General features: G+C 41.7%; 1 protein-coding gene across 1 annotated transcript in view; it reads left to right on the top strand.

The window, feature by feature from the left end:
* atf6 (activating transcription factor 6) overlaps window positions 1-18,027 on the top strand; it is a 33,693-nt gene extending 15,666 nt beyond the window's left edge. The window contains exons 11-16 of the mRNA XM_086046314.1: window positions 2,797-2,892; window positions 3,003-3,105; window positions 3,786-3,856; window positions 4,801-4,912; window positions 8,784-8,868; window positions 16,505-18,027. Of these exons, the coding sequence (XP_085902440.1) occupies window positions 2,797-2,892; window positions 3,003-3,105; window positions 3,786-3,856; window positions 4,801-4,912; window positions 8,784-8,868; window positions 16,505-16,701 (664 nt within the window). The 3' untranslated portion in view covers window positions 16,702-18,027. The remainder of the gene's footprint in view (window positions 1-2,796; window positions 2,893-3,002; window positions 3,106-3,785; window positions 3,857-4,800; window positions 4,913-8,783; window positions 8,869-16,504) is intronic.
* The last annotated feature ends 87 nt before the right edge of the window (window positions 18,028-18,114 follow it).

The raw sequence follows: 18,114 nt of genomic DNA, 5'->3' as shown, positions 1-18,114 counted from the left end.
GCTTGGGGCCTGGCCTGTGCTGGTACCAGCTCATGACGACATGTGTAAACATAAGCGCAAGGGGCTCTCCAACTCTTATCCAAACCTCTGCCTTCAAATATTCCTCAAGACACGCTTTGAGTAACAAGGTGGGAAATTGGGGTCGGGCCATGTTTGACATTCAGTTTTATATCCCAAGTAACAGCTTATTTTTCCAAAGGCTTATATATTTTTCTTTCTATTTTAAAAGCAGTTGAGGACCAGCAAGTCTCATTTGTAAATTGCATGAAAAACATTCTTATTTGGTACATTACCTGCACCCCCGTGACCTGAAAATTATGTTTTTGCAAGGTGGTTAAAGTCCACAATATTGGCAGACTGTGTTTTGTCAGATATACATGCAACATGCACTCATGCACTATGTCACTTGTTATTACAAGCCAGTCACCTGTAGTATCAACTTTCCTTAAACCAATGCAGCGAGGAAGGAACACATTAGCATTTTCAAAAGGGTGTGACAGCGCCAAATGCTGGCAGAGGACAGGATGATCGGGGGGGGGGAATAATGCAACCTAATCTGGGGGTCTGTCTGAATAGGAAGCTGTGTGCGCAGAAAGGTTAATGCGGGCCCCTCAGCGAGAGTTATGATCAGGCCCCTGTGGTCTGACATGTTGTCGAACAGAATTGTTTCCAGGGCCTTGAGCGTTGGCCGAGGTTGAGGGGGATTTCTTTGGTGGCCCGCGTTTTGGTAACGAGCGCCCTTGTAGGTGGGCTCCAAGTGGAGAGACGCCACATCGGCACCTCGAACAATACAGTAACTCCCTCCGTAAAGTTACAGAACAGCTACAGTATATGTGCACTCGTGAATATTAACTTTTGATTTTGTCATTTGGTGACCATACGCCGTGAAAGACCTGTATTGGAACCGCATTTAACTCCCAGCTGGTTGCGTTTTGTAGGTCCAGCTGGTCAGCATATGGCAATGTACGGGAATGGTTGCAACACGTGAACAAATAAAGATCTATTGTAAACCGAGTGAAGACAAGTCAGAGCAAAGCTTGGCAGTAGCTATCTCAAGCAGGACACACGCGTATCCGATTTTTACCATCTTATTGACTTGTAAAATGTGAGATATCCAACACATGAAAAAAATGGGCAAACGTGGGCTTAAAGTCAACGCAAACATATTTTTTCAAGAATATGTTCTATGCAAGCCCCCTAGTTGAAGCAAGGTATTCTGATAAATATTGAGTTTGTGGAATATGAGTTAATCCACTCGTTTTTAGCCATCTATGGAGGCGGCCATTTTGTCACTTCTGTCGACTGAAAATGACATCACAACTACTCAGGGCTCAGGTAAGGACCAATCACGACTGACCTGTTTTCTGAAGCTGAGCCGTGATTGGTTGTTACCTGAGCCCTGAGTAGTTGTGATGTCATTTTCAGTCGACAGAAATGACAAAATGGCCGCCCCCTGAGATGGCTAGAAAGGGGGGGATTTTGCGCCTTAACTCGCATTCCACAAACGCAATATTCATCAAAATGTCATCTTTCAACTAGTGGGCCTACTGGGAACATATTGAAAAAAAAATATGAACACAAAATAAATTTGATTGAGAACAATTTTAGGTTTACATACAAAACTGTGTGAAATGAATCTAAATGACAAATGAAGTCATTGTCAAATGAAGTGGCTAAATGGACTTTGAACGGCACTTTTAACTTTATTGGCGACTCTTTATCGTCTATGGAAGATAGAAGATGGGCAGAACGGGAGCCCTTTTTGTATTTTGATGAATTTTATTGTGTTTATTTCCTTCATTGCAGGCTTTTATCAACAATGTCAACCCTCCCTGTCTGTAACACGACAGGTTGGGGCATCATCCTGTCCAAAAAAAAGTAACGCCTTTAAAATAGAAGCACACCAGTATAACAACAGTTTCACAACACTTTATTTGGCCCTATGGTGTCTTCTTTAGCAGTTGTACTCAAACTATTTTGTGCTTGTCGATTGAGTGCGACGGTTAAATAAGTCACCATGTGGCCCGAGAAAGGGTGGTGAAAACTGGAATTATATACTGCGTGCCTTTGTTTGTAGTTAAATGTCTGACTTCTGACAGGGCTTGTTACGTAGATGGCTTACTGCCTTGAGTTGTTGATAAAAGCTTGCATTATGGAATATGCCTTGCTGTCTGTTGGAATGAATGGCAGTCACATTTATTTTAATATGGAAACCAAGCGGCTGTATATAAATCATCGCGAAGTGAATCATACGAGAACCGAGGTTCCACTGTACGAGAAAACTGGGACAGTAGTTTGGTCACGGAACAAATTCAACCCGAGTCAAGGTCACACTGTACCGATAATGTCGGATACTTGAGTATTATAGTCCCCAATATACTTTTTTTATCAGCAATGTACAACATATCACTCATTATGTTGCCGTACGCTTAAACTATATTGGCTGCCAGAAGCCAGTCTGTCGCTACACATGGCGCCCATTAAAATGTAATCAATGCATAAGAAATAAAATCAATAAAGTCACACTTACGCCCCGATGGAAGCCAAGTGGATCTGTCTTTGTTTTTTCTTTCGCCCACTCGTCATGGGTGTTTGAGTTTGACTGCAGACGCAAGGCATGCGGCCATCTTGGCTCTCCCTTTGCATTGAAAGCAAATTCTTAATGAGAAGAACATTTTTCACAAGTCATTAAAGTGAATGTGCAATTTTCACATGCACATTTCCAAGCCTTTCAACATGTTTTCGACTCTCATCAATGTTCTCTCGGCCTCCTGGCATCTGTTTGTGGCTTTGCAGTGCTGAGGACAAGGCTCTGATGGTGATGAAGGAGCTTAACTTCCTCAGGCCGCCGCCCCCCTGCCTGCCGCCTGTTAATAGGACCAAGTGCATTGAGTGAGTGTTAAAAAGTCCTTCAAGCGTGACCCACCGCTCTCACTCGCCCACAATAGATAATGGATGGAGCCGGAATTTGCTTTTAAATGTGCGCTGACTTTGATGGACAGGCTGGCCCACGAGTTGAGGGGGTGGGTCCACCGTCATGACTTGCAGATGACCAAATCCAGGCGCATGAGTAACAGCCACCTCAGACCCTCCAGGAGCATTCTGGCAAGTCCCCTCAGCCGGTTCTGCAAAATATTTTGCCATCCAACCCTCTTTAAAAATAACATTTCTGAACCAATGCTAATCGCTTTCATCAGGAAGGTCTTTGTTTGGTAAAGCAAAGCCTTTCTTTTCACCACCGTTTTACTTCCACACACCTTCCAAGTTTTTGTCCTCTCGTTCCCTCCTTTTTGAGCTGGATTTAATCCGGCAACCATGAGAAAGTAAATACAACACTCAGGGGGGGATCTGTGGAATTAGTGCAGTCCCCGACCCCTCTACTCCGTTTTTTTCCATCATTTTTTTCAATGTCCATCTAGGTAGCTGTAAATCCCTAATAACTGTACAGGTATTTATTGTAGTTTTGATACGGTAATAGACATGTAGTTCTTTATTTATCACCTGTATAGTTTATGATCTTGTGTGAATTTGAAAACATGTTTTTTTGGCGAGTTACTGTTGTAGCTCAATGTGAACATCTTACCACAACTGTCAGCATGGACCAACAATGGTACCTCTATCATTATTTCCGAAGTTGTGATTACTAGGGAAAAAAAATAGAATAATAACAAGACATGTTTTCTTAAAAATTAGCCGACCCAACCATTAGACTTAATGGGGAGGTTGGACTTTGTCAGCCAATGTTATTGTTGTTAATGGGTGGCGTGTTTTAAATTTTCCAACAGAAAACTGAACATAAGGATGCCGAGAGCTCCCAAATTGTGACTGTTCCATACGCGAAAACTGCCAAAGAAAAGTGAGTAATGGCATGATATCATTTATTTTCACAATAGTTCATTTTTATTATAGAGCAATGTATGCTTAATTTAAGGAAGCGGTGAAGAGTAGATGGTCTATATTCCATTCTAGGCTCCTCCTACAGGTAATGAAGTTTAATTTGCTTTTAGGTCACCAAAGTAAATATAGCTTAAAAGAGGTAAAGGTGAATTCGTCAGCTAAACGTAAACAAATCAGGTACACAATATGTGTGGTGGAGCTGCAGGAAGCTATTCTCATTTTAACAAGCCAGTGTAACATCCACATGATTTTGAATCCTATTGTTGCTTTAAAAAGCTTTCTTAAGGCAACTTATTTGTGGCCTGGCATTTATTTACGCACCCTACAGAAGAAAAAAAGATACACCTGAAAAATACACATTTTCCATGACACGACACGTAATGTTCATATAATATAATATATATAATATATAATATAATGGCATTTGACTTAAGTGGCACTTTAAATGGAACCACAATGGGAGGTAAAATTTCTTCTCCTTTTTTGGAAATTGTCCCGTCTCTTGCTTTTTACAGTTTAATGAAGCACAGATTGTAAAGGATGACCCCAGTACTTGACTTCAGAGTTTTGGCTCTCAAAACCTTTTCTGCTGAGCTGCACTCACATCAGACAGATGGAGTCAATAGGTTTTGCTGGCCCCCTATAGTTTTTTTCTCTCCTTGGCTAGGAAATGTGAAGGACAAAGGGGAAACGGTTTTAACAGGTCCAGCGGGCTAGGTTCAAATATGAGGTTTTTTTTCTCCCCTCCCAATTCATATCGTAGGCTGATGAGGTGGCAGATTTGCATGAAAATATTGTCTAGAAAAAAAAAAAAACTTTTATAGGCTGTTGAAAATAAATGGAAGCATGACTGCTGTTGTTTGTATTGCCATGTTTCTGATTTGATTTTTTTTTTTTGGGAAGGACCCCTGGCAGTGAGCTACAGGTGTACTACAGACCCCCTCACACGTACAGCGACTTCTTTGCCGAGATGAACCGGCGAGGCGACACATTCTACGTCGTGTCTTTCCGCAGGGTAAGTTTAGAGTTTCAGCCTCACAAAACTGAATCTGACATATTGACACTCGTCACTTAAAAAAATAGTCCACAAAGGTTTCGCAGCTCGACACTGATTATCCGCCAGACCCTTTTAAATTTGGCCTTTCCTGTAAACTGTCCATGCAGTGACTCAGACGGTCTAATGATGAATCATAAATAGTGTGTAATAGGTCTGTTCCTTAACATAAAAACTTAATGTTGAGTCCACAGTGGCGGACGGGATAATGTTCACACACCCAAGGGTGTAACTACCCCTTTCCAGTCCTTTTTTTCTCAGCCCATTTGCAATCATGAGTTGCATGGTTTATGGTTTTATGCGCGACTACATGTCATTTTTCATCTCCTCTGCCTTTCTTCATTAGGCTTCTTGACCTCCGTTGAGGCAAATGGGCTGTCTTTAATTTTCTCTCGCCTGACATGATTAATACTGGACATCACTTTCAATCAAAGCTCTTTGATCACTTGGGTTTTAGTGGTGCCCTTTCTTCCCAGAGGATACTCATAGCAGCACCATCGTAACGTTGTGCTCCGCAAATTCAACCGGTTTCCTTCAGTTGTCATTTCCTGAATTTCTCCATTTAATGTTTTGAAACAAAATCAGTACATAATTTGGTTACTAGTTTGTCTCAGGTTCAGTTGGTCCAATTGCGTCTTGCTATCCTCAGGCTTGCTTAGTGGAAGTCATAGCGTGGTTTTGCAGCATAAATGTTTGAATCTTAAGGTGTCTCTGATCCTGAAATGATACATCAGATGTATGGCGGATTTCGTTCAGGTTGACTTTGCATTCACACGGACATTTTTAACATCGACCCAAAGAATTGCCAAATAAGAAAGTATATTATCGATGTTAAAACATTATTGGGCGGTTTTTGGTGTGAGTGTTGTGAGACAACCTTTTAACTCATTCAGTACCAGACTTTTTCAGACCCATTGTGCAATGACATATAAATACGTCATTGGGATTGAATGAGCTAAAAGGTTCCAACTTGAAGCCACATTGTAATTTTCAGACCAACAAATTAAAATTGGATCGTTGGCCCCAAGGCTCACCTGCTGATCCTTCACGGCACACTAACGTGCTGAGAATCGCTGGTTATTGTTGAGGCAATATTTCACATCTGTAATACAATAAATCACATGTTTCAAATCAGCACTCTTACTCATTGTGGTAACTTTAATTTGTAGGAATCTGATCTGGTTTTATTTGCATGTGTTTTGTTTCCTGGGTTCCCGGATCTACGTATTTGAAAGTACAGGGGCCCTTTTTCCACTCTGTATGATGTGATTAGAAGACTAGCCAAGGTTCTGGATTGAATTTGGAATTTGAAGGCAATCATTATTAATTTTGACTTTTGTCTTGTGGATAGTTGATACCTTTTTGCCCTCGCCAGCAGTTTCAGCTCATTGTTCGCCTTGTTCCAATCGGGGCCAATGGAACCCCAGATCACTTTAAGCCCTTCACTGGTGAACAAGCACCTGTGGGCCTCCCTTTGAGCGTGAAATGAGTTGAGGGGATGGAAAATGTACCTCTCAACAAGACCAGAAAAATCGCAAAGTACTCATACTTAATGTGTTACGGCACCTGCAGTAAGTAGTAGTTGATGTAAGGGTGCATTGTGGTGACGTGGTGGAAACACTCACTTTAGGGTCCTAGGCATAATGTTTCAAGGAAAAACCTACCTGTTGTCATGGAGCCCAAAGCTCTTATGTCAGATTGTCTCGCTGAAAATCCCTTGATGATGAGCAGCAATGTACGTGATGTTTTCTTAAAGAACCCGCTCATTTTGCGCCGTTGAATTCTCACACTGTAAACCATGTATTCAAAGCGGAAGTCAACCCAAACATATTTTTTTCAAGAATATGTTCCCAGCAGGCCCACTAGTTGAAAGAGGGCGTTCTGATAAATATTGCGTTTGTGGAATAAGTGTTAATCCACTGGTTTTTCGCCATCTCTGGGGGCGGCCGTTTTGTCTTCTGTCGACTGAAAATGACATCACAACTGCTCACTACGACCAATCACGGCTCAGATTCAGACAAGAGGTCAGCCGTGATTGGTCGTTGCGAGCATTTGTGATGTCATTTTCAGTCGACAGTAGACAAAATGGCCGCCTTCAGAGATGGCTAAAAATGAGTGCATTTCGCTGCTTAATTTATATTCCACAAATGCCGCGTTTCAACTAGTGGGCCTGCTGGGAACATATTCTTAAAATTATGCTTTGGTTGACGTCCGCTTTAAGGTATATATTTGTGCAACACCACTGAATTAACCGCTCACAGCTATTAGGGTAATATCAAAACACTGTTATATTGTGATATTGCACTAAGAAAATAATGGCCTGGATGAACGAGAATATCCACTGAACACATGTTTGGTGTGCAAACGTTAGGGGAGTTTTGAACCTAGCGAAGATAGGCGGTTTCGATAATGGATGGATGGGTGAAGTAAATGATATCCTTATTGTTATATAAGCCAGTGGAACCGCCAAAGTTAAACAGCTAATAGTCTTCCAAATGGAATTTAATGACATGCAAATGTATCGACCTTTACCGTTGAATATGACTGACCTGTTCTTTGCCAGTGACTCTTTCGCATACCACACTTGGAAAATCACAAAGGATTAACTCGACAGGCGTGTTGGCTTTTTCTTTGGCTGGGAGAAATGATGACCCCCCCCCCCCCCGTAAAACTGGAAATGGCCGCACAATGTGGGGAAAGTGGCACACACGTTTCTGTCCCGCTCACTATAACGACGCTAATAATAAAAGAACAGAACATACGGCGGAAAGGTGGCTACATTTAATCTGAACCGTGATCTCATGTGACAATTTGGCCTCGCAGTCAAGATGATCAGCACAACTCAACAGTATTTTCTCCAATAATAATAAAATGATATGATTTCAATGTATTATTACAATAACGTTTCCATTTGTGTATGATCAGGGTGACCTCCCAAAAAAAATAGGTCACTCTTTGACCGCCCCTTTAATCATTATTTTGTTTAGGCTAATCCTTTCTGTTATGCCATTCAATTATCGTAAATGTTCTTTACTTAAACTTTATTAGACTTGTCACTAATTGCCTGTCAAAGGTTAAGTATAGCACTTTGATAATGTTAACATTGCCTGTACTGCTAATTGAGGTTTCATCCCAGCCAAGGTCTGACTTTGAAACAGATTCCCATGGGAAATTATATTTTAGAAATGAAAAAAAACGTTTTTGTGTGAGGCTCCATTAAATACCAAATTTTACTGGAAGCCAAGCCTGCGAGTGAGAGATGATTTATTCTTTGCAAGTTTCATGATTGATGTGGATTTCATATCCTGCTCCTGATATTTGGGCTTGTTGACAAGTACAAGTCCTTTGGCACACAATTATATAAAGTGTTGGCGTCACTCGATCCTCGTATCCTGTAGTAATCCTCTCACTGATCTCATAGCAAGCTCAGTAAAAGAAATTGTGTCATGCCGGATGAGCCTGCAATTAGAGGCGATGATAAATACACCCTGTTGCTGCTTTTTAGTCGCACAGGTGTTTGCACAAATGCACTACACTCAGCTACAGCAAACCCTTTTAAAAGTATACATTGCCATCTCACAGTACGATTACGCACAATGCCATAAATGAATCGCTTTGCCGTTTTCGTCTCTTGGGAATGAAGGACACAAAAGTGCTTTGCAAAGATGATTTTGATTATAGGCTGCAGTGTGGAAATTGGACTGAGACTGACTTTTCCAAGAAATGAACACTATTGGCCACAAGGATCTTTTCAGCACCCTGAAAAGAGAAGCCTCAAATGTATAAAATACGAGTGGTATACTTTCCTTAACCTCCTCGTGTTGGTTCTCAGGATCATCTGCTACTTCCTGCGACCAGCCGCAACAAAGGAAGTCGCCCTAAGATGTCTGTGGTGTTGCCTGCCATGAACGTAAACGGTAAGGAAGGACTCAGTCAGCACTTGGACACATATAAGGCGTGACGGGAGCTCACTTACACTGCTCATCAATGCCTTACTTGTACTTTGTAACATCTCTCATCAAAATCATCCCAATTTCTAGCATGTGTGTTGCCTGTTAACTCATTCACTGCCAGATCCTCTTTTACACTAACGTTTAAAAAATAAAATTCCTGGGATTGATTGGCTGGACTGTGAAAAGACAATTAAATTCGTCAATGGCAGCGAATGAGTTCAAATGTAATATATTTGGATTTTTACCCAAAATATTTTAAATCAGGAGTCCTCAGTGCCCTTTGTCACATCCCTCAGCCTGTTCTTCTCCCTGCTGCATTTAGCAGAGCTGCAACGTGGCTGCACAGCCACTGTCCAAACCACATACAGGCACAAAGATTAAAAAAAAAAAAAAAAAAAAAAAAAAGGCCTTTTCTGTGTTGTGATTTCCTTTTGGCGGTGGCTTTGCAAATCTTGTACTTGAAATAATTTAACAGATGCCAGGGCTGACATGTTTATATAATAACGATACTACTAAAAAAAAAAATCTAAAACACATGAAAAAAAAAAATCCCCTTTTGTGAAGAAAAAACTTGAACTCTGTGAGGCAGCTTCTCTATCCCCACTATCCCCAATCCTCCCAGATATCATTTAAAGTTTGACTTGTCTATATTAATGAGACAACACGTTTCCAAACATACCCACCCACCCAAAAATGACATGACTTCTGGAATTTGTTGTATCAAAACAAAGAGTTGTTTCTCATTCTCGTTTTCCACCTCACAGTGCCTATTTGGCTCAACGTCTGCTAAACTGGAGGCTACTTGGTTAAAAAAATAAAAATAAATAAATTGATCAGCTCACATAAAGACAAACAACAATGCACAGCTATGGAGAATTTAGAGTCTTCAAACTACCTAACATGCATATTTTGGGGAATTTGGGAGGACGCCATAGTACCTCTCTACTTTGCTGCTCTGGACTTTTTTCTTGGCTAGAATTGACTAAAATAAATACATATGCTGTTGTTAACTTACCGTGTTACGTTTTTGTTGTAGCAGTCTGTTTTCCTGCTACGTGCGGTCTCCTCTCAACTAGAACCAGTCTCCTTATGTCCGACAGCCGCATACTGAGAAAGTAAATACAGAATACCCTGTCTTTCGAACCGACGTGTTCAGTGCGGCATGGTTTGCACAGCTTCCCGTTGTACTATTTGAAATGGGAAATCAACTAAGCAGAATCGGTACTGTGCAGGGGGGAAAAAAAATTGCATTAGGTTGCAAGTAATGATGTGCAGGCTCACTTATCTTATCTAATCAAGCACGGCGGCTCCGGGCCATCTCTGGTGGATACCGGGGACTTTGACTTGAGCTTATTGACGAGGGGAAACTGGTGGACGAGAGGCAAACCCCCACGGTGTCTGTTACACTTAGGTCACCATTTGGCTGTCTTGTGAATCATTCAAGTGTGCGTATGTTTTATTTCTATGAGTTCATAAAATTCTTCTCCAACATCTGCTTTAGCATCATTTCCAATGCATTTCAGCGGAGACTTGTTGAAATTAGTCTTCGTCTGGCACTTACCTATTATTCTGTTGCCTTTCTCTTATCTGTCTCCGTGGCAGGTGGCCAATAGCATATTTGCTCTATTTTTTTTAAGGAAGGAATTAATCATATTATGAGTGTTTTAAACTGCTGATTGGGGATAAACATTGTTCTCGGTTGGTCTTGTCATGGAGGAACGTTATGTTGTTAGTCACATTAAAGGAACATTGAAACAGCAGTAAATATTGCGCCTCTGGCTAATTTATTAAATAAAGGCTTAAAGCGGAAGTCAACCCAAGCGTATTTTTTTCAAGAATATGTTCCCAGCAGGCCCACTAGTTGAAACACGGCATTCTGATTAATTTTGCGTTTGTGCAATAAGTGTCAATCCACTCGTTTTTAGCCATCTCTTGGGGCGGCCATTTTGTCTTCTGTCGACTGAAAATGACATCACAACTGCTCACAACGACCAATCACGGCTCAGATTCAGAAAACAGGTCAGCCGTGATGTCATTTTCAGTCGACAGAAGACAAAATGGCCGCCCCAAGAGATGGCTAAAAACGAGTGGATTGACACTTATTGCACAAACGCAAAATTAATCAGAATGCCGTGTTTCAACTAGTGGGCCTGCTGGGAACATATTCTTGAAAAAAATACATTTGGGTTAACGTTTGAAGCAACTCTCAGAAGAATATTTGGATTTTGCACAGTCTTTCATGCATTCATGCAGTATGTATTCTCATTCAAGTCTTTTCCCCGACGACCTCGAAGAAAACCAGCGTGAACGTTTTCCTCCTCCTGGCGAGGCGGAGGACTTTGACACCAGGTTTAAGTTAGCATAAATGCAAGCGCAGCAGCCGCTGCTCCAGATGCCGCAAGGCTAGCAACCAAATGTGTGATGGCGACTCTTCGGTATGGCTCCGCCTTCCCGCTTCCATGTGAGGAAAGTGGACTTTTAAGATTTTCCCCGTGTGTTGTTTTTTTTTTTATAACTTCTAAGCGATTAAATGCAACTGGGTGAGCGACACTGTCCTCTCATTGGAACTTGATTATTCCACAGTGGATTCAAATTCTTTCCAGCTCCCTTTTGAGAAATGCCTTTCGCTTCCAGTCACCAAATCGTTCTCATCTGGAGGTGGACAAACTTAATATGCAGTGATCTTTTGGTTAACAACTGAACAGGATAGTCTTCGATATGCTTACACAGGTTTGGAGTGAAGTTACTCGACCTTTTGGCTTCTCCCCGCAGTTGTATCAAACCTTATAAGGACTGTGCGTGTGTTTATTTAATGAGCCGTAGAGTTTGAAAGGAGCTCAATCAAGTGGAAGTGACATGTTTGGAGGAGAGGAATGTTTGGGCGATGACATCATTTACAGGTGGATCAACCGTGGGAGACAGGCTATTTACTCTTGAGTACACGTGCTCCGCGGCTAACCGGCAGCAGTCACTGGGGGTTCAAGGTAAAGGGCCGGATTCAGATTTTCCTACTTTCCTAATCCAAACAATGCAGCTCCCATTAGAGCGCTCACCAGCGCGATTGATGCTTTCGTGCTGTTTACCGAGCGAAATGTGCCTTGGTGCCGTTTAGTCAGATATCATGCAATGGCAACAGCATTTGATGTCTGATTCAAGGGAAGTGTTACCAATCCTACCGCAAAGATAATTACAATTGAAAAAAGTATTCTTGGCTCTTTCCACGGTTCGTACTTAACAGTCTTCTCCATGGGAATTCACCCGATTGTGCCCAAATTTGAACCAGGTGTAGTACCAGGGGTTCTCAAACTTTTTGACTCCAGGCACCCTGGCCTGTGCAGGGGAGCTTTTTTTCCAAGGGCCTTGGAAATAATCCGAACAATAACTGAACCACGTGTACTCCAAGGGAAACTTTTCTAGAGTATTTTTTTGTGCTGATTCTGCCTTGTTTTGGGGCTTCTGCCATGACACCAGTAATAGCGCGTAGACGTTCAAATTGACTTCCATCCTTATAGCGAAAGGAGGAAGTGAGTATGCCGTAAAGCAATTCAGGACATTTGTATTTTATTTTGGTGTGCCAGGGTTGCTCCTCGCAGTTGCTTAGTGCCAGTAAAAAAACGATACAGACCCCCCACCCCCAAGTCAATGTTTCATCAAAAGAATTGTGAAAAAAAATTCTTCGAATTCTTGCCCAGTGCTGCTTTAAGGGTTAGATTCAGGAACAGATGGAATTTTTTTTTTCTGAAACGCCATAGCTGTAAATTACAACGCATGGTAAAATGTGTATTGCCACAATCTTTTATAGGTTAAACTTAAAAATAAAAACTGAAAATATCTCAATAACCTCATGCTTGGGGAAAAAAAAAAAAAAAGTAAAGACGTTAGAAATACGTTGAGGGCAAAACCATATCAGATTTAAAATATGCTTATTTTGGATTGCAGATTATCCCTTCGACCTGCACCTAGTGATGGCGCTGGTTAGAGTAGTTTCATCCTTTTCTGGAGTAAAAACGTTAGGTCATTGTCAGGTCACGCGTAAATGTTTCCTTGAGCGTCGGCGCCAGCATGGCAGATAGCATCCTCTCAAAATGGCTCTCCGGATTACTCCGAGACATGCTTGCCAGACCTCCAGCCTTTATCAGGCCGCAGCGGCTCACTGTGTCACTGAAATGTTGTGGAACACCTCCAGATGGAATCTGTAAAGGAGTGAAGGAGACCATGCAAAGGCACAGGGCAGATTTGGCAGATGGTTGTCTCGTGGTTGTTCCATTGTGCCCTACAGACCGTTTGGGTAATTTGGTGAAAGACTGAGGGTTGACCGTAAGCGGGAACATAAATAAGGGCCCTTAAACAGGATGTGATGTCTTTAGATCGTAGGACCGTAAATTACAGAGTAATTATTAGAATTGCCGGTTCCTTTTAAAAATAATAATAGGGTAGATATAGTTGAGCTTGAAGTCTCAAAACAAAAACAGGAATTGGCATACGTCCGATGTAGCAGATTCAATACATCAACCCAACTTTCTTGAATGTCTAAGTGTCCCAAGCTATGAAATTGGCAATACTTGTGTATAAAAATGTCTCAACATATTGGCTGTATTTATTTTCAAAGTCGAACTATCACTCTGCCCGGCAGTTGACGCAAATGTAAACACACCGTGTCACTTACTGACTCGTTGAGTGATCATTTTATGTAGTTGGAGCCAAAAAAACGCTGCGCGACTGGACAAACGGGCATGCAATCATTTCTGACATCTGTTTTTAACAAAACGGCAGTTTGAAAGCGACTGTGAGTTAACTAGCGTCACGTTTCACCCAGCTCTCATCTCATTGGAAATTTCATTCGGAGCGGCTGCCCATCTTACTGATATCCAATACAAGAGACTTTGAAGTCTGCCACGTAAAACTTTGGGGGGGGGGGGGGGGGCGTCAACGTTCTTTACCGCGAGCCCCTGTGTACCGCCAGACCACGTCCACATCCCTCTCCTTGCTGGCAATAGGTGAAAACCCGCAATATCGAGAAACCACATATAAATATTTTACATTGTTTTACCTTAAAACGCGTTTGAAACACATCAATGGTCTCCTTTGCAAAACTGAGCAGATTTTGATTTTAATGAAGCTTGGTGTGCTTGCTGCAGTGATGGCACAACACAAAATCTCAAATTGGAGGTCAATCGGATCAATGGTTTGTGAGCTACAGCCTGCAGAGTTTTGGCAATTTTTTGACAAAAAGGGCGTGGCCGCTGTCCTTTGAATTCTTATCTCAGCAAGTACGGGGTCAATCTCAACAAAACATAGTTTGTTGGAAAGGGAATTCAACGAGGATTACAAATTTACAATCACTTAGAGGGTTGGTGCATATATTAGTAACTTGACCTTGAAATTGACCTTGTGGATCACGTGACCTTAACTCATTCACTGCCATTGACGATTTTACTTGTCTTTTCACAGTCCAGCCATTCAAGAACTTATATATGTATATATAATTTTTTTTTTTTTTTTCCAAACGTTTGGGTAAAAGAGGGTCTGAAAATGTCTGGCAGTGAATGAGTTAGCAACGTTTTTAATAAAATGTAATCTATTTGGGTTTAGCAGCAATAAAGAGTCAACGTATCCATACTCGCAGCTATTCAATGATAGATCCTGAGGGTACGATTGACCCAAAATTTGAGACATAGTGTTGTGCCATCAACAAGTACATTGAAGTTTCATGAAAATCCAAATCTGCTTGGTTAAACCCACTGTGTGATTTGGCATGGAAGGCCCCTGTGGCCAGCTCACCATATGTCATTACGTGAATGCGTGGTGGATCGATTTGGGGATTTGCATATGAGTCAAATGTGGCCTGAGCTGAGACTATGCACTCCTAAGCACATTTTTAGTGGCTAGCGGGTTCAAATTCCAAAAGCACCAATGCCGATCGCCCATTCAGAGCGGCGTCTACAGGCCGGACCGACCTGAAAGTGTTATCTTACAAAGCTACGTAGAGATGAGCAGAGTGGCGCTTGCTTTTAAATAGCCGCATAGCGTAACGGATCTTCAGCCTGGATCTCATCCAAAGGGGCCTGCTAAGTGTGTTTCACCGCAGGTGCGAAGGATGAATCTCGGCACTAGATGAGGTCATAGTCGGGGCGGACATTTAATGACATGAACACCTGCGGAATCTTCCAGGCAGTAGAGGGAGCTCCCCTATTGTCCTTCCAAAGGAGAACCCTGTGAAGGTGCTGCAAAGCTGCGGAGGAGTCTGATGTTTTGCACAGGTGGCCGGAAAAATACGGCAGCTTTTAAACCGCTTGGTGCTCTTGATGTATTCGAAAACCTCCTACCGCTTCGTGTCATAGCAGAAACCAAGAAAGAGGACTTTGGTCTTTGCTCCCTTATGGGGATTGGTCTTGTGCCAAGCCATCCTGTAATGAAACTGCTTTTTAAGTATCCCTCACCAATGTGTTTTTTAATTAATTAATTTATTTTTCTAAATATTCACACTGCAGAAGGTTTACGCCATGTGTGTTGTTACTGGTTTCCTCCGTCTACCTGTTAATTAGTGCACCAGTGGATTGTTTCAATTCAAGGTAGTGACGGATCAATCCGATGGTCGGTCGTACCACGACCACGGGGACAGAGGCCGACGGGGAAACCGCACCAAATGGAACTAATATTTTTACAAAGCACTAGCGGATAATAACAGACAATTGTGGTCGGCGTCTGTTAGAGATCGAGGGGGAAAATAATCATTCATGCTTGTTTCGTTCCAAACTCCTGCAGTTTTGCTTTCATCATTCTGTCGACAAAGCGTTTCTCTGCATTGTGGTACAGGGGTGACTTCTTCTGAATCATGTCTTTGCTTTCTTAATAAATTCCCTTTTGTATAGGATTTTTACAAGCGTGTTTGGTTTTGGTGGATGTTTTTCTCCAATGTTAAAAAGAAAAAAAAAAAACCTCATGCGTGTAAATTTAAAGATGGGTCAGGTCTGGTTATGGCCTCGTTCCAAACTTTTCTAAACCCACAAGGGGCCCGATAGCTCCACATCCCCCACTCTTTTTTTCGGACTGCTTTTTCTTCGCAAATATGCGTGTCCAGCTCTCGACGCGAGCCGCTTTGTCTCTGCACGAGGGAGAAATCCAGCGTGACTCACCTTCAGACTCCCGTCTGTAAGCGAGCATCCAGCTGCCTCAAAAAAATCCTTCCTCACACTTTTCTTAGCTTAAGGCGTGACAAGAGAAGAATTTGCCAGGAGCTATACTGGTAGACAAGTTAAAGAAAAACATTATTTGCAATTACTGTAAATATTGTACATGTCTGGGACATGCATTGATCAACCATTGCGCAAGGGTCAAGAATCAAAATTCTGAAATTGAAGTCTCATGGAAATGAGACATTTACCTTCACAGCGCCGTGCTTCGAACTGGAAAACGTTTCAATTCAGGAGTGGTGATAAACCACTTTGGGAAAAAAACGGGGTTCCAAGTTCTTGGACAGGCACACAAGCAATCAAAAAGCCATTTTTTTGATTTTTTTTTTTTCAAAAAGACACGTTTTCCCTAATGTATCCCCTTTTAATGCAATAACATATTTGTATCTCTTCCTCTACCCTTACAGACAGCATCATCGGAGACAAGGAATTTGAAGTTATGATGCAGATCGATTGCGAAGTGACCGACACCAGAATCCTCCACATCCGCTCGGCCACCATTCCGCCAACGCTGCGGGTCAACCGCACGCAAACCTTTTATCAGCACTCGCCGGCAGACGCCCAGGCCGCACCTCCTGTCGGCGTGCTCATGGGTTCTGCCTAGAGCCACTGTCGACAATAACCATCGGTAAAAACAAAACAAGACTTTGGCATCAGGCCAGTTACCACATTCTTTATCGTGGCCTGAATTCCGGAAGGTAGTCTGTAAGTGTTGGGAGCTAGCTCCTTGTGTAGCTGCACTGACTTCCCCACATAACCTCAGACGTCCCACGTACGGGTAATTGCTTAGCGGCAGGGGGCCGAGCAGTGAACCCTGAGTCACCCCGTCACAACACAAATGCGCCATAGCAGCTCTATCCACAAGTCCACTTCTTTTTGCTCCTTATTTTATAGATCAACTAAGCAAAAGAATAATATTTCAACATTTCAACTTAAACATCTTTTTTTTTAAGGCAAAAATTACAAATTTGGGATTGCTACATAGTTTTTTTTTTAATGTCATTTTTGCTGCAAACGTTTTCATAAATTATGAAGTAATATTACAGGAGATTGTACGCAGCTACATACAGGAAGCTCAGGAAGTCATGTATTCTCCGACATCTTACCACTGTGTTTATGTACTTGGTGTTTTTTGTTTTTATACTCTATTGATGAAAAATTTTGTTTTTATTTGAAAATATTTGAACAGATTAAGCTGTTGTACGTATTTAATTCTGTTGTCGTAACCTTTGACAAAATTGTATGTTTTCATTTGTGTGTCTTAGTTGGATTGTGTCGAAGTTTCATGGGTGGGCAATTCCGGTCCTCGAGGGCCGGTATCCTGCATGTTTTTTCTGTCTTCCTGCTGCAACACACCTGATTCAAATGATCATATAATCAGCAAGTTCTGCAGAAGATGGATAACGATCCTGATCATTTGAATCAGGTGGGTTGCAGCAGGGTGACATATAAAACATGCAGGATACGGGCCCTTGAGGACCGGAATTGTCCAACCCTATGGAGATTGTTCTTAGATGGATTTAATGAGTTCAGAAGGCATCTTTTGGGGAACATATATTGCACTTTTTGTATAGTGCAATTTAAGCCTTTTGATTTTAAAACAATGTATATGTGATGAAAAGTTTTTTAGTAGTTTGCTCTGCAGTACAGATCTGAAACATTTAGTTTTGACTAGAAATGCTATTGAATAAGTAATTCCTAGATTTTTCACACTGTGTTAAGTTCAGTGCATCCCTTTTTTTGTGACATGCTTACTGTAGCCCTGCGTTTCTTTAAACGGTCTTCCGGTGAGTGTTTGTGTGTGTGTGTGTGTGTGCGTTTCAGAAATACAATTTCATTCCCACGTCACTGCAAGCCAATTGTACTCAAGCACATGGTAAATGTATGTTTTGTGCTTGCACTAAATTAAACACTGGATTGTCTGTATGCATCCGTGATGCCTTATTTTTTTTTACTGTTGTTTTCTTCTGTCTTTGTCATTTTCTGAAGCTCAATTGACACCATATTTTTTGCACCA

This window comes from Filicampus tigris, chromosome 12, assembly GCF_054856515.1.
Source record: "Filicampus tigris isolate MCC_2025a chromosome 12, RoL_Ftig_1.0, whole genome shotgun sequence".
NCBI lineage: Eukaryota > Metazoa > Chordata > Actinopteri > Syngnathiformes > Syngnathidae > Filicampus > Filicampus tigris.
This window is presented reverse-complemented; position numbering and strand designations above follow the sequence as displayed.